The sequence below is a fragment of the Petaurus breviceps genome, unplaced genomic scaffold, assembly GCF_028583685.1.
Source record: "Petaurus breviceps papuanus isolate PSGF00001 unplaced genomic scaffold, PetGlider_PUasm1.0 227, whole genome shotgun sequence".
Classification (NCBI taxonomy): Eukaryota; Metazoa; Chordata; class Mammalia; order Diprotodontia; family Petauridae; genus Petaurus; species Petaurus breviceps.
Genome location: NW_027185896.1, coordinates 7319437 through 7342628, shown reverse-complemented (window position 1 = coordinate 7342628; position 23192 = coordinate 7319437). Strand labels below are relative to the sequence as shown.

The following is a 23192-nucleotide window of genomic DNA, read 5'->3' as shown; positions in this document are numbered from 1 at the left end:
ATCATTAGTTCAAAATCCTCTTTTTGCTGGGCAACTCATTCAACCTTGTGGGAAGGGAGTTTTCTCATTTGAAACTCCATGTTGGTAATCTGGTATGTAATTCTGTCATCTCTTTCCCCCACTCTATGCCTTTTTGTGTGTGTGCCTAACTAAAATAAACGAGGGTAAAAACAGTGCAAGATATAAATTTAGTTCAATATTCATTTATTAATTTACTACATATGGCAGGCACTATTGTGAGGCTAAATAAACATGACAGATAATGCAGACAGGCAGACAGAAAAAAAGAGAGACAGATGGATATAAGGACAGTTTAGGATAGGCTAGAACAGATTACTCCATGATAAATAGGAAATGAACATCAATGTTACCTCGCCTTCTTTAAACTTGCAACAAGGGAAATTCTCATCTCAAATACCAATGGGTCAAAATCTTCAACAGATAATTGGTTCTCAAATATTCTATTATTCCCTCCAGAAACATACTATTCCTTGGGAAGCTAAAGTATAATAACCTGGCATAGAAAAAAATTTTTTTTTCTGTGAAGTGAATATGATATATTGAGCATAGCTGCAGAAGAAAAGTGCTAAAACTCTCAATCATGAGAACCCAAAGTACACATTGCTAAGGGATATCATATCTACAAAATATATACCTAAACATTCCACAGATAAGCCCATTCCCCTAAAAATACTACCAAGACAATCCCTAACCTAAAAATTCAATTCAGCATCTAAATACTGGCTATAGATACTGCTGTATACTTTACAATGGAAATGATAAAACAACAAAGTCCACCCTCAAGAAGCTTATACTCTCACAAAAAAAGTACAGTAGAAGGCAGAATGTGATGAATGTGAGAAGTTCCAGACAAAATGTTATGGAAAATATGAGGAAGGAGAAATCACTTTCAGATGAAAGATCAGAGAAATCTTCATGAATGTGGTCTTGGAAGAAATGAACGACTTCAACAAATAAATATAGGGGGGGGGGGGGAGGCTCATTCCAGTATGAGGAATGGCCTGTGAAAATGCAGAGAGGTGGAAGCCAGTAGGATGAGATGGAGAAGCTTGTAGTACAATTTGGTTGAAATATTAGAGTGTATGAAATAATAATGGAGAGGAAAGTTGGAGATTTCAGAGGATCTCAATTGCCAGTGTATGAAATCCATATTTTATCCTTTAAGCACTGGCCAGCCACTAAATTTTTTCAAACAACAGAATGACATAATTAGATCTATGCATTAGGACAATTTTGCATTTTGACAACTGTGTGAATGACATACTGAAGAGAAGAAATCAGAGGTAGAAAGACCTGTTAGGAAGTTATGAAAACAGTCCAGGTTCAAGGTAACAAAGGTCTGACCTATGCTGGAAGCAGAGGAAATGGAAAAGTCAAGATATAACAAATATAAGGGATACTAAAGAGAGATAATTGATAGGACTTTGACAACTGAGTAGATTGGACAAGGGAGGAGAGAGATAAAAAGGAAGTCAAAGATGACCCTGAGATTAAATTAAGAATTTAGAAACATCTTCCTATATAAAATAAATATTTCATTAATTCCCAAAAATATCAAAGCATTCCCTCTACTCACTACTACTTCAATGAAAAAGGTTACATACTATAATATTTAAAAAATATATTAAAATGCTGAGATATTCAATTGGGTCATAAAATTGCCATACCACATCATGTCTGAGCAATTTTCATTGCTGTTTCCCACCACAAGGTAACAAATACTATTCACCTAACATGATATGTACGTGAACAAGCCAGGAATTGTACCAATTAGACAGTTGTTCAAGGGGAATCAATATAACAGAAGCTGACACCACTGCTGTAATACAGATTAACCTATGTGAACTTAAAAGTGGTATCTCTGATTAGTGGCTAAGATTCACAGTAACCATGATTAACTTCATTCAATTTTTATATTGCAGTATTCAAATACTAAAAAGTGATAATAGATTATAGCAGAATTTAGCACAGACTGGATTAGACCTCCAAGAAGGAACACTAACCATCATCATGAAGCACTTTTTAGCAATAAAAATTACAGCTCCCACTATGTTATTTAATTTAAAAGAAAGAAATTCCAATAAAAGCCACTCACCTGATCCTCTTCCTCATCCTCATCTTCTGCCAGGCGCTGCCTGCCCACCTCATACAACCTGCATACTGTGTCCATGTTCAGGGCATCCATACTGCCTTGATTCTAAAATCCACCCCACAAAATATGAAGTCAGTGCACCGTAGAATTAGGTATCTGTTTCAGCTTTGACCTACTTCCTTCAATTACCTCCCTGTGTCAATCAAAATAAGTGATGCTTGCAATAACAAATGTTGTTAAGCAGACTGCAAATGTTATATTATACCTAGAGCACAGAAAGGGAGGGAAAAGCAGTACAAGAAGGCTTAGGTGCTATCACAATTACTTACACACAGACAGACAGACAGACACACACACACACACACACAAAGACATACACACATATACATAGTTCTCCTAGGTTTTGATACAATATTGATGATTAGGTAAAGATAATAACCATGGATATATTTTCTCAGTTACAGTAAGAAAACTGTGCTACATTTTCCTATATATCTCAAAGAGACAACATTCCTTCACCCTCCAACCACCCAGCCCCTGGAAACAGGTACATAAGGATTACTCAAGATATCTAACTAGACACTGATAATACACTTTTCAAATATCACCTATAGTCGTCCTACCTAACAGCTAAACATGATATAGAGTCAGCATAAAAGATTTAACTATAAATGCTCTGAACAAATTCTATTCCAGTCTATATTCCTCTAAGCATCCTTTACCTCTATAACAGCAAGGTAACAGTCCTTGGTGTCAGTGCACAGGTCAAAAATATTCCGTTTCACATCAATGGTAGCTAAAAAACAGAATGTGGAAAAACTCAGGGAATTCTGCTATTGCATTCTTTTTCTTTTAAAGAATTCAACATACTTGGGGTGGCTAGGTGGCCTCCTTATTCTAGTGAATAGAGCACCGGCCTTGGAGTCAGGAGGACCTGAGTTCAAATCCGGCCTCAGATACTTGACACACTTACTAGCCATATGACTTTGGGCAAGTCACTTAACCTCAATTACCCTCCAAAAAGAAAAAAATAAAAAAGAATTCAACATACTTTCAGAAATCCTAGTCAGTTCTATTTTTTTATTTCCCCTTCCTAATTCCCATTGCTTTTCTAAATAAAAGAAAAATCAAAAATTTTCAAAACAAAAAAGCAGGAACAAAGCTGGCAACTCTCCCTTTGTGAGTTAGTCATTTCTTCATAGGAAAACAAGATAATAGCAAAAACAAAATGGCAATGTATGTTTGTGTATATGTGGCTATATCTATATGTATGTGTGTGTGTGTGTGTGTGTGTGTGTGTGTGTGTGTGTGTGTGTGTGTGTATGTGTTTTCCAGGAACAGGTAAATACCCAAAGTCCTTCCAAGAAAAAAAGAGGATTTCACATTAGGAATGCACATTCTCACACAAAATATGCAAGTCTGAAGACTATGATTTTTCATGCTTACCTATAGGCTTATAGTCTGTTGCATTGAATGTTCTGAAAGACGACCCAAAGGGGCTTTTCATCCTCTCTTCCATTAAGTCATCCTCATCATCTGCCTGTAGCATAGCTAGTTTATGAGAAGAGAAACCGCCCCACCCGCCCCAAGATATTTAAATTTAATCATAGGTACAGATAATCTTGTCTTTTAAAAAACCAAGAGTATTGGTGGAATTTCTACTGTATTTGGTTATGATTCCTCTGGATACATTCTCCTGATAGTTTTCACAGGTTTGTATTTAAATAATATTCTCCTCCATTACTTGTCTACTTCCCCCGATGAAATGTTTTAAGCAGTATAACCAATGTTCCCCAACATTACAAAACTGCTAAATGGAAAGTGAACTATGAAGATTTGGTAGTTTTATAGAAGGTAAAGAAGTCATGAAGACTGGAAGCTAATTTCCAAGAGATTTTTATATCACTATTACACTAAATTTAAATTTAACACCTTTGAGGTCAGTTACTAAGAATCAGAATTTGTATGACCTTAAATCAGCACTTTAAAAAAATGTTTTCATTTTCTATTCTGCTGTCTTATGAAAGTACTTTGTTTTTAATTCATGAATTTCCAAATGCTTTCCACTACAAGGGACAAAAATATTCTGAGAGCATAATTATACAGTACTCTGGCATGTTTAGGAGCTGGACAAAGAAAGACAGGAAGGGGGAGACTGGAGTAATGTTCATTACCTCCATACATCACTGTACCAGTATAGTTGAAAACTACACGACACTGATCCAAAGCTGGGACTGTGTGCAGCAAATGGAAAGTTCGAAGGTCCCACTGAAAGAATAGTAGTGAAGGAAAAGCCCCAATAAAAGTAATTTTCTTAAAAGTTATTCTTACACACATGGTGAAAGTCAACAAAGAAACAAATACCTACTTATTCCATCTCTTAGTTTCTAAGGATTGATACTAATGAGTGATGGCTCTCAGCTTTCTTCCACATTACAGGGGCCAGAACACTGTTGCTAAAATACACGGAAAAGCTGGACACTAAAGGAGAAGATGAAACCAAGGGCCACTTCATAATATTAAGCAGATGCCATATAAATAGTGACCTGGATCAGAGGAAAGTGTTCCAATCTACCTTCCTGCATATCTAAGAACTACAAAAAAATTCCCTTCAAATGGAGGATTTTCTTTCTGATCTGTTAAGTAAGGAATTTGATATACTTGAAATAAAACTTCACTGAAGATCAGTAAGATAACGATGTTTTTTAAAAAGTTTAGTCATTCCCAGCAATACAGAAAAACATGCAATGAGTTATTATTAAAAATCTCTCAAAGTTCTCTGAAGGCTCAAGGACATCTCAAAACAATAAGAGAACCTGCCTACATGTAAACAAGCTTCAGTTATGAATTTCTCATTCAAAAATGTAAAAAGATGTTTTTCATGTTGCATTTTTTGTTTCTTGTAAAGAGTTCACAAATGTCTGGCTAGCAGATATGCAGATACTTAAAAAAAATGAAAACAGTACTTGTCTAGCTTGGATTATTTCTTGCAGTCTACCAATGTAAACTGGAAGTTATATGCAACGTTACTTTTAACACTTTTTTAGGCATAACACAGCTTTAATAAATTAACAAAAAGGTAGGCTGTTGAGAAAAAATAATTTTCTTTCAAATTAACTACAATACTAAATCAAGATTTCCTTTGAATTACACAACTGAAAAGCAGTATTTCAGCTAATTACAATTTTGTATGGCAACAGAAAAAAAAAAGTTAAAAACCAAATCAGTTATATGAGTTTTGCCATACTATATATATACATATATCTATATCTATATCTATATATATATATCTGCAAAAAACAATGGATGACTGACTAGATTTTTCACTTCTTTTCCAAATGTTTAACACATTACATGCTCAGAACAAGGGACAAAACAAAACTAAATGGGTGTTAGAAAAAAAAAAATCAATGGAATTATCTTTCTAGCTTTCTGCACCATAACCAGACTTTAACTTTAATGGACTTATAACTCAAGAAATTTTACTAAGGATGAAGGATACAATTTCAGTATTAATTATGACTTCCAGTCCGTTAGGATGGAAAACACCGCTGATATTCATGTTGAACTTGTCAAACTTATGTATGGCCTGTGCAGAGCGGACATCCCAGAGGACCCCGTCATTTAAGACTAGATCATCTGTAGGATTAAACGTGGCACAGTTCCTCTTGTAGTTGTTGGCAAGATCTGGGTTAAAGAGAGTCAACAGCTTGTTGCCAGTCTGAATGTCATAAATCTTTGGAGAAAAAAAAGAGGAGTGAGGAAGATACATCAGATTCATGTGTTAGTTAAATTACAATAAAGAGATCTGCAAACCCATTTTTCCTGACCTCATTTCTGACAAAAGTTTTTTAAAATCCCATTTCTCCCAACCTGCCTAACAAGAAACCAATCTATATCTTTGCTAAAATTCTAAAATATAACAAAGTAGCTTTTTCAGTGGATACCCCTTTCCCAAAAGAAAAACAAAAAGAAAAAAGAGTCAAGCCTCCCCTAAACGTAAGTAGGAAGAAATTCTTTTTTTCCTATCATCATCTTGGGAAAAGGACAAGGTATCTATAGCATAAGTGGGGAAATGGCATGTTTCCCTTTTCCAACTCAATATATAATGATCCAACTACTGACTATTCATTCTTTAAGGGAGGGGGAGGGGTTCTCTCTCTCTCTTTGGGGATAAGATGAAAGAGAAGGCTAGGTAGTATAAGATTTTCCTTGAAATATTCCAACACATTTGTCCCCAATACAGAATTTCAATTAGTCAAGCAAAGTGTCCAAATACTCACAGCAGCTTAAATGCCAAGATATTTAACCTACATAATCAATCAATAAACATGTATATTAAGTACTTACTATCTGCTAGGCACTGTGCTAAGAAGTAAAAGGGAAAAACATCCCCCAAAAGCATACCCCCCCTAGAAACCCATTTCCTTGAAAATGTCAGCTTCTCAGTTTTTAAGTTTTTCTTATAGTCTGGAGCTATTCTTCCTAGTTATACTTAGGGCCATAGCCTAAGTATACATAGAGTCTTCTAGTCGGAAGCATCTCATGTGAACAGAAGTACATGATCAGCCATAAAGTTATGAAATCAAAGGTACTTACATGGGCAATGTCCCCTTTTGTGCCAATGACCCTATCCTGTGAGTGCTTGCTGAACTCTACGTAGTGGTCTTCTGTGAAGGAATGCCTGCAGGCAAGTAACAGGTAGCAGATATATCATACTCTCTGAAATCTGATCTTTGCAGTGCTTAAGTTTAAAACTTGCACCAAGTTAATTCCTGACTTCCTACACAACTAAACTTGAATTCAAATTCACTAACTCCCATAGATAAAACCAAAACATTCAAAGCTCTAGAAAAAAATCTGACAAGACAGTCCTACCTTAATTTGTCTGAGCAAGATAAAAGTGCTAACAGGCCTCAGTCCATAAGAGAAGGAAAGTTATCACAAAAATAATTAGCAGGCCTCCAGTCCTTTTATTCAAGCTCTAAACTATCCACATGCAGAGGCAGCAACATAGCCAACTGCCATGTGTTATCAGGGTTCATATGGGAAACAGGTGTGACATGTGCCATATCCAGCTGACTGGGGTGGGGGAAGGGAAGGGGAAGGAATGCTGTTAAGTAATGAGAGTTAACAGTTAAAGAGCATTTTAAGGTTTGCAAAATGTTTCACATCCATTATCTCATTTTAAACCCTACAACAATTATGTGACACAGGTATTATAGATATTACTATTCCCATTTTATAGTTGAGGAGACTGAAGCTCAGGGTGGCTAAGTGACTTGCCTATGGTCACACAGAAAGTAAGTGTCAAAAGGTGGGATTTGAACCCAGGTGTCTCCTAACTCCAAGTCCAGCGCTCTCTCCACTACACCACGCTGCATTAAACATTGCAATGGTAGGTTCAATCTGAGAAAAAACAGTTCTGGAATGAAAGAAGAGAGTAAGTTTTCTTCTTTATCCATCAAGCTAAAAATTTAGGGGATTAAAGTTTATTCAGAAGCTAACAACCAATATTCTTCTTTTCCTAATAACCCCTTTAAAGGCACAGAGACCAGGCTAACAAAGAGTGTACTCACTTCATATCAAACACTGATTTCATCCCCCAGAGTGCAGAAAGAGGCTGGCTCCAAGTAGCAGATGTTAACAACAAAGATCCATCCTAAAAGAGAAGGAGGTCTGAGTTAAGTAACAATAACATATTTATATATAGTTAACAACTGATATTTATATATAACTCTAGTTTGTAAAACGCTTTACACACATCAATACCAACAGGTATATACATTTACTACTAGCATACAAAAATAAATTTATGAAATTACATTTCTAGCCTATTTCTATAAAGCAATAGAGGACAGAGCACTCCTATGGGAGCCAGAAACAGTTACGCTACACAATATAACTATATTCTGACCACAGGACCTTAGAAAGACAAAACTAAACTCTTTGAGACAATATTATACACTCCTAAACTTGTAACATGTGGCAGTCACTAATATAATAATGACACTGAAAACATTTGAGTGGGGTAAAAAATGAACATTCTCATTTTAAGAAAAAGTTTCAAATTTTATTCCATCTCCTTTTAAATCATATTCCTTAGTTTTCCCATCTGTAGTACTGGTCAACAAAAAAATTAATATTCTGCTCAGGGAACTTTCCAAGAATTTGCCAAATTTTAGAATATTTATTTAGGGTAGCCTCAAAGATGTGAATGTCTCCTTCCTTTGGGGTTAATAATGATGTCCTTATAATGTGAATCTTCTCCATTTGGGGGAAAAAAGTACTCAAACCATGAGAAGAATAGTGATATACCACCACATTGGAATTATGTAGTATTTTTCTTCCAAGATAATATTTAATAATATTTTAAAAAGTCCACTTGGACAGAATTTTGTTAGAGAAACACAAAATTTTCCAACCTATATAAAGCATCACAGTGTACTGAACAGAAAGCTGGCCCATAAGCCAGGAGGACCTGGATTCAAGTCCCCACTTTGACACATACTGATTATGTGTTCCCATATAAGTCACTTTACTGTTCAATATTGTAGGCAACTTTAAGAAGCACAAGTACCAGAGAAGGTGCCAACCTGCATTGGTAGAAGGAGCTTCTTTATATGGGAATAATGTATACTTATGAAATCACAATTGCGGGAGCCAAGATGGTGGAGTAGAAGCATGACCTTCCCACGGCTCTGGCTTCCACCTTCCCCAATCCATGTAAAAAGGGGACTCTAAACAAACTTTGGAGCTGCAGAACCCACAAAATGACACAGAGAAGCTAACCTCCCACTGAGGACAGCCCGGCAGGCCGGCAGGAATCAGCCAGCGCAGGGCTCTGGGAGCCGAACCCAGTCCCACACCGAGGCTTTAGCCCCAGGGCGGGCCTGACCAGCCACCTGCCAGAGGGACTCCAGATCAGCAGCAGCTGTGGCCGTTTCCAGATTTATCAATACATAGATGCAAAGGACAAGGTGAGAGGCCAGTGCAGTCTGAACTTTGGGACCCAGTAAGTGGGAGTGCTTGGCTTTTAACCCCGGGGCGAGAAACCACTGAGACGCCAGCACAGCCAGCCAGCCCCACGTGGCGGCTTCAGCTTCTGGCCTGCAGAGTGTAGGGGGACCAAGCACCAGTCTGAGGGGTCATCGCTCTTGCTTTAACCTGCTTGGATCTGGATTGCAGTCTAGGGTGAAGGTCCTGGGGTGTGTGTCCAGCTTGCCAGAACGTGTGGAGACTTCAGAGAGGGCACCCATCTAATATCTCCAGCAGCTGAGAAAATCCCAGCGTTTGGGATGAAAACTGCCCTGTCTGGTGGCAGAGTCCCACTGTGGCAAAAAGCCCAAAAGTCAAATAATTGAGTGGCAAAATGAGCAGGCAAAGGAAACAAAGCAGACAGAAGATTCCAACATTACACTACTATTTTGGGGACAAGAAGGAGCAAGGCATGGAACAGGAGGAAAACAATGAAGTCAGAACTCCTGCACCAAAAGCTTCAAAGGAAAATACAAGCTGGTTACAGGCCATAGAGGACCTTAAGAAGCAGATAAGGGAAGTGGAGGAAAAATTGGGAAGAGAAATGAGAACAATGCAAGAAAATTATGAAATGAGAGTCAACAGCCTGACTGAAGAAAATAATACCTTAAAAAACAGACCGACTCAAATGGCAAAGGAGGCTCAAAAAGGTAATGAGGTGAAGAATGCCTTAAAAAGTCGAATTTGCCAGATGGAAAAAGAATCTCAAAAGCTCAATGAGGAGAATCATGGCTTCAGAATTAGACTGGAACAAATGGAAGGTAATGACTTTATGAGAAATCAAGATGCTGTTAAACAGATCCAAACAAATGATAGAATAGAAGGCAATGTGAAATATCTCATGGGAAAAACCACTGACCTGGAAAATAGATCCAGGAGAGATAATTTAAAAATTATTGGACGACCTGAAAGCCATGACCAAAGTAAGAAACTAGAAAGCATCCTCCAGGAAGTTCTCAAAGAAAATTGCCCTGATGTTTTAGTACCAGAGGGCAAAATAGAGGTTGAAAGAATCCACTGATCACCTCCTGAAAAAGATCCCAAAAAGAAAACTCCTAGGAATATTATAGCCAGGTTCCGGAATTCCCAGATTAAGGAGAGAATATTACAAGCAGACAGGAAGAAACAATTTGAATATTGTGGAAACACAATCAGGATAACCCAGGATCTGGCAGCTTCTACACTGAGGGATTGAAGGGCTTGGAATGTGATATTCCAGAGGTCAAGGGAGCTGGGATTAAAACCAAGAGTCACCTACCCAGCAAAACTGAGTATCATGTTTCAGGGGAAAATATGGTCATTCAGTGGAATAGAGGAATTTCAAGCATTCTTGCTGAAAAAACCAGAGATGAAATCACAATTGCAGTCACTGTTCCCTATCTAATATACAACTGACAGATCGTACATGGCTTCCACAATGAGAAAAGTATAATGAGAAAATAATCAGGCCTTGGCAGGGAGGCTTTTGGCCACCTAAGAAGAGTCCCTTACCCGAGATGGTTCAAGGTGAGTGATGGCAGAGTTATGACAGTTATAACTAGCTTCTTCCTGCCCACTGAATACATTGTAAAGTTTCAGCTGCCCCGTACACGTGCCAAGCATTAGAAATCTCTCTCGGGCTGAGAATGCACAGCAGGTAAAGCCACTTTCATCCTCATTTGCTTCCCGAAACACTGAAATGGGACGGAACCTAGAAAAAGACACAGAGATCATTAACCACAATAAATCAAAAAGTTCTCACTAAGGAAAAGAAAATTGGGATAAACTATGATAGAGAGAAACTAAATGATTAGTTGGAGGCATAGGGGTGGTATAGTTACAAATGTTTACGAGAAGTTAAAGTTTAAAATTCTATAATGACCACCACCACCACCCCCCAAAAAAAAAACACCTGGTTTGATTTTATTTAAAATTTTCATTTTAAGTGAAGGGGGAAAAAAGCTTCTCATTTTCAGATTAAAACAAAAACTAATAACTCATATTATTAGTTCTTTCTCGATTTTAAAAATTATTCCAGCATTTATATGCCAATCACATGGAAAAGAATAAAAACCAACATGAACCAAGACAAGAAACAAGTTGGGAAGGCCTAGTTCAGGGCAGCTCATTAGAACAAGTTCTAGAGTAGCCAGTAGTCCTGACAAGGCAGAGTCAGTATGTCTAGGATGCCTACGGTAATAATAGCACAAAGAGCCTAGAATGACTGCTTGGTCTCACACTCACTCAAGTCTTCTGACTTTGAATTAATTTAGCTAAAAAAGAGCTACTGAGGCTTACGAGTCTAGGCTCATGCTGCTTGTGTTTTATAGTTTGATGATTACCCCTTTCCCTAAGAGGTTAAAAGCATTTCCTTACCTGCTGAAGATGAGGTGCCTATCAAAGCACCCACCATCTACCCCTCCATACTTTGGAAAGGCTGCTCTGCGGGTTAGTCTTGAGGTAAAATTTGTTGGCGCTTGCCGCCTTTGTTTTGGCTCAGGACACTGGTGAGGGGTAAAAAGAGAAAAAGGGGGACAGGTGGCAACGGGGTTCTTGCAGCGAGCATGCTGCTCCCTAAGGTATTCTGTGATGATACTGTCCAACGTGGGAGGGGAAGGAAGATGTCTGTCCAACTGCTTTTTTATGGCTGGGCTTTGGCTGTAGGCGCCATGGTCCGATTTCTGCCTTAACACTCTGATTTTCCTGCCATTGCAGGGTGATGGCCTCTCCCTGATAAAACTGATCCTGCCAATCAACGGGGAGCTGCCTGCATAAGATGGGCCAGGCAGGGCAAGTGGACCCTGTGGAGGTCGTGACTGAGAGTGGACAGATGAAGCAGAGGAAGCTACACTGGCATGGCTGCTTAGTCTGGCTGCAATGCCATTGGCGATGCGAGGGGTACGAGGCAGAGAGACAGGGGAAGCAGCAGCTGTGACAGGAGTGAAGGCAGAGGAATGAGATGCAGCAGTCATGGGTAGATCAGCCTCTCTGGTGAGGACAGTTGCTGTCTCTCCAAGCCCTTTGGAGATGAGATGGTTTCGGATTAAGAGAAGCAATTCCTTTTCAGGAAAGGAAATTCTAGACTGGGCTACCACATCTGCTTTCTGCAGCCGTGCAAGAGAGACATCGGTCCCAATAAGGAGGGGCTTTCCTGATACACGTTCAATTAGCTCAGCAGCATATTTGCAGAACTTGACATGGTCACTGCGTTTGTCCTGCAAAACAGGTTCCTTCATCAGCTGTTGGATCTGGCAGCTACTGAAGAGAGGCAGCTTGCTGATGATCTGCCGGACAGTGCTACTGCGAGAAAGTCCTACTAGGGCTTTGCACGCTAGCGCTCTGATCTGGTCTGCATCAGTGATGGGCATCTTGATGGACAACAATGACAAGAGCACCTTGATACCATTGTTAGACTGTACCACATTCCACATCTTGGCCAGTGTATGCTCACTGCTTTTTGGAGGCTGAGGCAACTTCCGTCTAGGGGTTCCAGAGATGAACTTGCCAATACTAGAGATGCGGTTATCTGGGCCACACACACAATTGATAATGATCTGAAGAGCTGATTTCTGAATTTCAGCATCATGAATAAAGAACTCACCCTCTGCCACTCCCAAGATGATGCTGATACCTGTTTGAGGGGAAAAAAATTTTTTTTAACCTTTTCTCCCCAATATTTCAAATTGATATTCATGTTAAGATTCAGAGGAACATCAGGAAAAAGACCCAGGAGTTTTGTTCATTTTGTTTTAACACTGTAGAAAGTAACTTCAATTTTCAAATCACAAAACAAAGGTATTTCTTCTTTGCTGCAGAAATCATAGCTGTGGATTCAGCCTATGCAAAGTAACCTAAAGAGTGAAGGCATAGTCACTCACTTCAAGAGTCATACTCAATGGTGTTCAGAAGCAAGGTAAGCTATATATAACAGTAACTCATATTTTCTGTCTCCTTAAAGTTTCCAAAGCACTTAACTCACAAGGACCCCAGAAGGAAGAACAAGTGTTGCTAGCTTCAATTCACAGGTGAATAAAATCAAACTCACATAAGAAATGATTTGTCAGGGCGGCCAGGTGGCTCAGTGAGTAAGAGCACCGGCCCCAGTGTCAGGATGACCTGGGGATCAAATCTGGGCTCAGATACTTAGCACCACACCCAAAAATAACTGGTCGTGTAACCTTGAGCAAGTTACTTAACCCCAATTGCTTAAAAAAAAAAAAAAGAAGTGATTTGTCCTGACAAATGGGTAGTGAGTAGCAGCATAAAGAATATAAATACCAACCAATGTCAGAGGTCCTGACTTTGCAACACATCTCAAAAGAAGACTGTAAAGTTCCTCCTAGAGTTTTCCATGTAATTCCACATGCATCAAAGAAATTCTCTTTAACTCTTCCCATACCCCGACAGAGTCTCAAAGAAAAAGTGACACAAATGAGAGTGCATATGGGTCAAAAATGAGAATGTGGCATTATTCCTGGTGAAAACCCTAAGAACACCATCATGTTACTATGGAAATATCAATTTACCAATACAATGCCTCTGCAGCTGCATGGCATTGTGCGCCATATACAAACCAGAGCACAGAACCCACCATTGCCTTCTGGTTAAGTACAGTACTATGAAATTTAAATCAAAGGGGCGGCTAGGTGGCGCAGTGAGAATAGAGCACCAGCCCTGGAGTCAGGAGGTCCTGAGTTCAAATCCGGCCTCAGACACTTAACACAAAAACTAGCCGTGTGACTTTGCGCAAGTCACTTAACCCCAATTGCCTTCCAAAAGCAAAAAAAAAAAAGAAAGAAAAAGAAATTTAAATCAAAACAGCAAATACAGTACCAACCATCAGATGAAAAACATTCACATTAAACCCTCTCTCTGGGCCTTTGCACTGGCCATTCCTACATGCCAACAATGCTTTCTCCTGACCTCCACCTGCTGGAATCTGTTACTACCTTCCAGACTCATCTCAAGTGCTATCTTCTACATGAAACTTTTTTTTTAATGTTCCCAGTAGCTAGTGTCCTCCTTAAACTGTCTTGTATTTATTTTTCAACATATACATGTGTGTATTGTCTTTCACTACCCTCAGCTCCCCACACCCAACAGAATAGAGGTTCCCAGACAATAGATGTTATTTCATTTTTGTTTTAGTACCCCCCAGCACTAAACAGTGCCGAACACACAATACACATTTAACAAATGCTTGCTAATTAATTTATAAGAAACAAATTCAACTTACCTACAGTAGAAACAGTGGATCCAGCTTCATCTAACACATCCACTGACTCAGCTAACTGCAGCTGGATTTTTGGTACCACAGTAAGAATAGCTAGGACATCTAAAGCATAGCGTACAGTATCATTCCTAAAAGAGTAGACAAAGGAACTTGGCAAAATGGCAAGTATGATACAGCCAAAAGAATGTAAAAGAAATATCACACTGGACTGTGGTCAGTCTCTGACAACAGTGTAGCCTTAAAACAAAACATAAGGGGTGGCTAGGTGGTGCAGTGAATAGAGCACCAGCCCTGGAGTCAAGAGGACCTGAGTTCAAATCCAGCCTCAGACACTTAACACAAAAACTAGCCATGTGACCTTGAGCAAGTCACTTAACCCCAACTGCCCTCCAAAATAAAAAGGCAAAAAAAATAAAATAAAACATAAAATAACATGACTCAAGAGGCTAGGAATGCACTCCAAATATCCTCAGTTTCTCTTAATAATCTAAGGAATCTTTCATTCAGGAGTTTATCTATACTTTTCTTGATCCTCATATTTTTAACCCATACCACTTTTGGGACATGTCCCAAAAGCTGACTCTCCCCTACAGTAACAAACATTTCCTTTTTTCTTGTTCTAACACTACTTCAAGTGTTAGACTGTAAGCTCCTTGAGGATAGGGACTATCTTTTGGCTCTTTTTGTATCCCTAGTACTTAGTACAAAGCCTGGCACATAGTAGGTATTTAAAAACGTTGACTAATCGATTATTGGTTACATGTACCTAACATGAAAAAACTAAGGTATTAAGTTCCACTCTTCTGAGATCTGGCCAATAAGTCCATGTTCACCCTCCTTAAATAACTTCCATGATTTTGTGAATGCTGATCCTCTCTTCTCAGTCATCATCTTTCTAAATAGAAGTTTCTTTTAATCATTTTCATGCAACAATCCGGTTGCCCTTTTTCTGGACCTCATTCTGCTTAGTCATGTCTCTCCCCTTACAAGTGAAAAGCAAACCAAGACATAGTATTCTGTGTGTGCAAAACACTAGAGTGTTTGTAAAGAGGATAGGAAGGATTTTTTATTCAATGAGATAGGGAAGAGTAGGGGCAGCATAAAGGTCCCATTTTATTTCATGTCTTCCTTTATACCCTGGCCTAGCAAATGAGATCTTTAAGAGAAGATAAATCTAACTTTAGGGGTGATTCCCCAGTCCCACCTTGCATAGTAGGTTTTCCAGTTGCAGGCAATGGAGATAAGCTGTAACATGAGTTGCACACAAGAAAGTTTGAGGAAGACTTCAGCTGGTTCCCAGTATAACTGAGCTGGTCCATACTCTATGAGAAACTCCATCATCTCCACAATCTGCTCATGAGTATAAGAACATGCCTACATGTAGAGAAAACAGACCATGCCATTAAGAATTGTATCTTCTTCTCATAATCTTTGGTGCTTTTATCAGTCGGACAGTTTTAGCAATAAAAAATGAAGATCTTTTAGATTCCACAATCCCACAATCATGGTAAATAAAAGTCCATGGTAAATAGATATATAGCTATAACAGATGTCATTTATAAAGTGCTTGACTATTTACAAAGCACTTTCAGGTACACTATCTCATTTGATACTCAAAACATCCCAATGAGGTAGTTAAGAAAATAAACATTAATCTCTTTTATTGACAAGGAGACCAAAACTCAGAGTGGTTAAGTGACTTATCTGGGATCAGTGAATTGGTAGAGATAAGAATGGAACCCAGATCTGGGGCTTTTTTCCATTATATCATCATGCTTTCCCATAAATATCTGATTACTTTACAGAAAAAATTTATTCCATCTACTACCACCTTAAATTGGAGAACTAAAGATGTGTTTTGCTTTAAAAATTTTTTAAACATTCATGAAACACCTATTGAATGACTAGTACCTATATTATATTTGAGGTTGAAAAGGCTAGTAAAAAAAAAACATTGTGTCCCTATTTTGCATCTGAAAGCACAGGTTTTTTGGATTAAGACAAGACAAAAAAAACCCACTTTAATTATCTCCATTTTGATTTGAAATGTTTAAAATGTGTTGAAATTATTTTATATACAGCAAAAAATGTGTAGGGAGAGTAGCTTCCAAGCTACTCAGATTTTTCCAAGGCCTCAGAGCCTGAGCTTACTCTATCAATAGATTATGTTTTTATAAGACAAAATATAAAAACAAGAAGCAAGGGATACAGCATTTTATAAAAGAAAGTTCTGTATTATACACACCTCAGTTAATTCTTTATTTCTGATGTAAAGTGGAAAGAGATGTGGCAACCAACATCTGTGGGAAAACTGAGTATTTGAAATTAACCTATGCCTTTATTTTTAATTAGGACCTAACTACACACAAAGCAAAACTAATCCAGGAACTCACACTCTACAGTATTCCACTGAATCAAGTGTGTGTCTCATATCCATGATGCACCCTACAATAAAAAGTTCAAAATAAGCACTTCCCACTCCTAACTCACCTTGTATGGTGGCTGTGGATGGACAAGAATACCACCTTCTGTCCTCTGAAGTGACTGCTTCACCTGCTCCAACTTAATGGCCAAGTGAGCTTCAAAGTACCTGCGGAGTGCCATGCAGGTATGCTTCCCAGTTTGGCGGCTGGCAAATATTTCATCATCACTCAGAAGAGCACCCTGATCTTCCAAGTTTAGGATTTCTAGGGTACTGATCTATGAAGAGGGACAGGAGAAACAGAATAGGACAACAGAAAAATGAAAGGCAGGAAGAGAAGGAAAATTTTAACTTTTTGGTAAGTAGACTTTAAATATGAAAGCTCAACATGCTATCCTAAATATTGGTAATTATCATGGATGCAAAATATTATACTCAAGAAAGTGAGACTACTATAAATGTACTCCTCCCAGGCACAAAACTGGATCTTTTAGAAATACCAAAGTTAAACTGACTAAGAGTAATTCCTTTTGAGAAGAGAGATCATCTTTTGCTTTCTAATTCTCTCTTTTCAACACCAATATTCACACATTGGGACCTATATGACTATGAATAAATAACACCTTGATCTCAGAAGAATCAAAACTGAGAAACACAAAGGAAAATGGAGAGATGCATCGTGGGTACAAACAGGCTACAACAAATTTCATGATATGCATGACAGAAATGATATCAAATACAAACATCAAGGACATGGATGACTGGAAAAGGAGGTGGTGCCAGTCATGTATCATGAGTGGGAGAGAGAACATTTATGTCCACAAAATATTAAAAAACCTAAGGCAAAGCTTTCAGCATACCAGATTGCTCTTTTATGGACAACTTTTGATAGGAGATCAGTATCAATCACACAGAATGAAAGGATTAAGATGAGTGGCAGTATACACTAGTAGAAGAACACCCATACCAATGAAATTGTGGATCCACCAGAGCTACATACCATTATCAGAGATTTATCCAGCCACCACTTATAAAACAATTAGCAAGGCCTGACCCAGGAAAGCTTACACAGCTGATGATGAACACAGCAAAAATTTTGGGTTTTTTTTTAAACAGATACTATTTATAAGCTAATAAGCCATTCCTTGAAGATCTTCTCTGGTGTTATATACACCCTTCTGTAACTACCCTCAATTCTTCTTACTCACTAGCTCAGGCTTATATATGAATAAAAAAATAAATTAATTAATACATACAAATGCTTTCCATTAGGATCTATCTGGAATGAAAGTCTACTCAGTATTTATAGAGATAAGAAACATTCATGGTTAGGAAAATTTGTACATTAACAAATAGGCCTCTACAACAAATACTGAAACATCCTGAGTGATAAAGAAACAAATCTTCTTCCATCAGCAGGGTGTTGTCTGAAGGGTTAATTACCAAAAACGAGAGTTTCTTTCCCTCACAGGGAGTGAAAGCAAATGAAGGGGTATGATTTTAAGAAATTTTTCACTAAGTTCTAAAACAAAAGCATTAGGTCTCACCAAGTTGACCAGGCGACGAAGGCCATCATGCCTGTCAAAGAGTTCCAAGACAGCACGAAAAGAGAAGCAAATAGAGAAAAACATGGTAGCATGGCAGCATCCAGATGCATGGGAACATTCCATTAGCCACAAGGTGTAGTTCACTACATCAGAGAGAACATTGTGGGGATGCATGCAGACCTGTCAAGAAAAGAGATGTAGTGACGCTTAAAGATAAAACATGAGAAATTTTTACCAAGTAAAATTGTTATACTTGCTAGAAAGTTGGACTTATTCAGGCAAGGAGTTTAAAGTCTCATATCCTAGAATATAAATAAAGGTAGAATCTATCCCAACCAAGTGGCCCCCTCAAATCTCTTCCCTGTGTTCTTTTCTTGTTGCCTTGCTATGTTGCCTTTGCCATGCTGCTACAAAGGGAAAGAAGAATACCCAAAGGTAGAGTACGCTTCATTTCTTCTTCCATTACTCAAAAACTCAATGCCTTACCCCCACCCCTAGTCTTCTTGACTCCCATCCCATTCTTCATCTCAGGACCCTCACCCCAACCCCTCAACCTCCCAGCCACTTGAAGTTACATTCTTGCTTTTTGTACCTAACCTGCTGGAGTCTCCATTCTAGGCCAAAGGAGCCACCATCAATGGCCTGGAGCTGAGGGAACACTTACTCCCACCACCATGGCTGCCATGAAGGAGATGCACTATTAGCATCTCAAAGTGGAACTTCTGAATGCAATTTCACAAATAAATGAATGATGTTTAGATGCTACAACACTATTAGAAATTTATATGCCAAAAACATTATAGACTAAGTTTTTATGAGACGAGGAGACAGCATGGCACAGTGGATAGTATATGGAACTTAGAGTCAGGAAGACTTTGGTTTAAATTCCACCTCAAACACTTACTAGCTGTGTGACCCTGGGCAAGGCACTTAACGTCTCTGAGCCTCAGGTTCCTCATCTGTAAAATGGGAAGATAACAGCACCTACCTCAAAGGGTTGTTGTAAGGATCAAATCAGATAACAGATGTAAATGCTTTGCAGACTTTTAAAGCACTGTACAGACATAACTATGGTTCTCCACTTCCCTAGCATCAAGTAGAGAGTAAAAAGGAAGCCTGCCAACTCATAATGCCTCACCTACATTACTGGCAAATCTGCACAAAGACTCATGAAGCTACAAGCATCAAAAATCTGTAGCTAAGCAGCTCCACTTTACTAGAAAAACTAAAACTATAGAACCAGAAATGGAAAAACTTGTGGGGACACAAAATTGTCTAAAATTTAACACTACAGTTATGCATTTTAAAAATTTACTGTTTTGTATATCCAGAATGCTTTGCTTATCTAGAAAACTTAAAATGAAGATTTTCAAGACAAAACTATTAAAATACCATAATGAGTTATTTTATTCTGAAAAAAATATAAAATTGTTTCGTGTGTCTTCAAAACAAACCACTTGGGAACAGAAACCTGGGAGCTATACTCAGTCCTCTTCACCCTAAAATAAATACTATTAAGAACTAATACAGAATTTACATTAGACAAGTATTTAAAAGAAAGTACTCAGAGGAACAGAGAGAACAGTGTTAATACAACAGGAAGCACTTAGCCTAAACTTCAAAGTTCCTAAACCCAAAGAAATCTTATTTTTCCTTGCTTCAAATGTCTCCTATTTATAAATGCAAATATATCCTTATATGCAGCTAAGCATGATTACGTACACTCATTAATAAATGCATTTTCAGAAAGCTTTGGAATTCTTCATAATACCAGGTATTCTATACCTAGCTTCTTTTGCTATCATCCAACTCTCTCAATTATACCCTCTACATTAACTAAATTCAGGTACTTGCAGTGTGCTTATGTACACTCAAAAAAAAAAAAAAAAAAACCCCCCCCCCCAGAACTATCACAATATATTTGGGAATACTGCACTTACTCGTTCCATGGCATCCTGGTTATAAGATAGATAATATAAGCACATGGACACACCAGTAGCAGCCATAGAAGGACGAGGAATTTCCAGTAACTTTTGTACACCTCCATGCGCAACAAACTCCGTGGCAAACTTGTTGTGGAGCAGAAGTGATGCTAAGTGCTGGAGAAAAAGGACAAGAATTAGTGTGGGCCAAGTACAACCAACATAAGGCTCTCTAAAAAGGGCCAACAGTGGGCCAGTGAACACCCAAGTCCTTATCTTCCATACACAACTGTGAGGAGGATAATGGTTCTAATTTCCTGCCCCAAATAGAAGAGTAAGCAAAACACCGAAATATTCTTCCAGGGCAACTAACCTCACAGGTTGTCATGAGAATGAGATAACAGACACTAACAATTTAGAAAGTTTACACAATTACAAAATGTTATTTTATTGTCTCATGAAGTAAGGGATCAAAGGAGTAAGTAAGGGATCAAAGAGTCTGGCAGTCTTGCCATTTGTGTCATTTAATAAACAGTATATATACTAACCTTTGCTATTGTTGCCACTGCCTTAGCAACTACATGCAGCTACTATCCTTTCCTATACTAGAATATCAGGAAGATTAATTTTAAAATAAGAATTTACAGCAAATATCAAGTGCTAAGTACACAGTTAATGCAAATAAGAGTCCATTTCAGAGAGACCACAAACTCCCTATGTATTTTCAACAAACTTCTGACATACACATTGAACTAGGTACAATCATGCTTTCTAATTACAATTACAATTCACTCAACTTTTAAGAAGCCTTTCCAATACCACACTTATGAATGTAGAAATATCATACGTTAATTTCTTTTACCTTTCCCAGATAAGAACAAAGATACCAGGGGCGGCCAGGTGGCGCAGTGAATAAGAGCGCCATCCCCAGAGTCGGGAGACCTGGGATCCATTCTGGGCTCAGATACTTAACACCCACACAAAATAACTGGCCGTGTAACCTTGAGAAAGTTACTTAATCCCAATTGCTTTATAAAAAAAAAAAAAAAAGAACAAGATACCAGACCTGCCCATATGTAATTCAGAAAAAAACTTCAGAGGTCAGGCCACATGCCCCTTCTGTTGTTTCACAATTATTTATCAATAATTAATGATTTTCTTAATTTAACCTGAATATCCAGAGGAAAAAGAAGTTTGTTCAACTATCCTTGTGGGCTGAAATGTTTTTAGTATTTAAGTGTAAGATTATACTATACTTCTCAATCTCACACATCTTCCAAATTTAGACCCTGAGCCAAATGATCTCTGACCCAAATGCCAGACTTGATAAACTGAATCAAATTAGGGAATTGAGAATCAGGCAGAGGCACCCAGGCTACAAACTGTGTGCCTATATAGTGATAAAAAACCTTCCTTTCATAGTTTTTGTAAAAAGATGTGACAGAAACTGACAACTTTTTTGATTTAAGCTTTCTATCTAATCTGGGAAAACCAAGAATTTTACTATTTCTGTTTCAAACAACAATGGTAGCAAAGTCTTCAATTTAATTCAACAAATATTCATTAAATATATAACGTTCATAGCCCTATGCTACATCAGAGAACATTAGATTTAGAGCTAGAAGGAACAGTGAGGTTATTAGATGCAACTCCTTCATTGTACAAATGAGGTACACAAGGCCCAGAAAGGTGGATTTTAACAATAAAGACAACTAGCACTTATATAGCACTTTAAGGTTTATAAAGCACTTTACAAGTATTATCTCACATATATCACAACCATCCTAGAAGATGGGCACAATTAGTATTATCTCCACTTTACCTAGGAAAGAACTGCGGCAGACAGAGGTTTATACAGAGTTCTTTACCCAGGTTCATATAACTAGTGGTTGCCTGAGGCTCAGTAAAGTCAGGTCTTCCCAAATCCAGTTCCAACACTCTATCCACTAAGCTGCCTATAATTATACAGGTTACGAATGGCATAATATGACTTGAACCCTGGCCTCTAATTCCAAATCCAACATCCTTTCCATTGTACCATGGTGGCACCCTAAAAGAAATTTAGACATAGATAAGATACAGTCCAACCCTTTATTAAAATCTAAGAGGGGAATATATCTTATTCAAGTCAATTCCCTGCCTCAGTTCCCTAAGTCCAAACATCTTCAGTATCTTCCAACCACAGTAGAAATGTCTTAGACAAAAAATGAATATGATCTCATCACATAAGAGGGACAGAAGATTTGAAAAAAATGAAAATTCTACCAAAACAAGTATGACTGACCCCAATGGGGGAAAAAGGGAAGAGGGAAACATCTAAATAGACCAAAGACACTGCACTGGAAGTTCTCCAATGAGCACATATTCTTAAAAAGGCTTATATAAAAGATGAAAGAAAGACTAGAAGAGATTTGTAAGAATAGTGTCAAGAAAGTTAAAGTTTAAAATGAGTTCAGGCTCCAGAAGGTTAAACTAAGATCAACAGATAAAAGTTACAGAATGACAAATAGAGATTTACTTTAAAGAACTTTCTGACTTTCCTGTCTAAAAATGGAATGGGTTTCCTCAATGAACAAGACCCATCACTCAATGACAACTTATTAGGGATATTGTACCAAGAAATATACACAAAACAAGCTGGGCTCTGAAGGCCCTTACAATTTGAAGACTCTATAAATGTTTTCCAACTGATAAATAGTCAAAGAATATTATGAACAGATCATTTTCAGAGGAAGAAATCAAAACTCTCAATAGTCATATGAAAAAAATGTCCTAAATCACTAAGGAAATACTAATTAAATCAAACCTGAGGTTTTACCTCACACCTATCAAATTGGTAAAGTTAACAAAAATGAAAAATGACAAATGCAAGAGGAGCTGTGGGAAAATAGATAAATCTTAATGCACTGCCAGTGGAACTGTGAACTGGTTCAGTAAT

The 23192-nt window shown here is 38.0% G+C and overlaps 1 protein-coding gene across 4 annotated transcripts in view; it reads right to left on the bottom strand.

Annotated features, from left to right (window-relative positions):
* DCAF1 (DDB1 and CUL4 associated factor 1) overlaps nucleotides 1-23192 on the bottom strand; it is an 86820-nt gene that overhangs the window by 17746 nt on the left and 45882 nt on the right. For all 4 annotated transcript variants that reach the window (XM_069095617.1, XM_069095618.1, XM_069095619.1 and 1 more), the window contains exons 9-22: nucleotides 20273-20431; nucleotides 18333-18512; nucleotides 16854-17063; nucleotides 15568-15737; nucleotides 14367-14491; nucleotides 11507-12761; nucleotides 10643-10841; nucleotides 7693-7775; nucleotides 6713-6797; nucleotides 5616-5849; nucleotides 4288-4381; nucleotides 3560-3664; nucleotides 2836-2909; nucleotides 2117-2218 (exon numbers count right to left, since the gene is read on the bottom strand). In XM_069095617.1, the coding sequence (XP_068951718.1) occupies nucleotides 2117-2218; nucleotides 2836-2909; nucleotides 3560-3664; nucleotides 4288-4381; nucleotides 5616-5849; nucleotides 6713-6797; nucleotides 7693-7775; nucleotides 10643-10841; nucleotides 11507-12761; nucleotides 14367-14491; nucleotides 15568-15737; nucleotides 16854-17063; nucleotides 18333-18512; nucleotides 20273-20431 (3075 nt within the window). The remainder of the gene's footprint in view (nucleotides 1-2116; nucleotides 2219-2835; nucleotides 2910-3559; nucleotides 3665-4287; nucleotides 4382-5615; nucleotides 5850-6712; nucleotides 6798-7692; nucleotides 7776-10642; nucleotides 10842-11506; nucleotides 12762-14366; nucleotides 14492-15567; nucleotides 15738-16853; nucleotides 17064-18332; nucleotides 18513-20272; nucleotides 20432-23192) is intronic.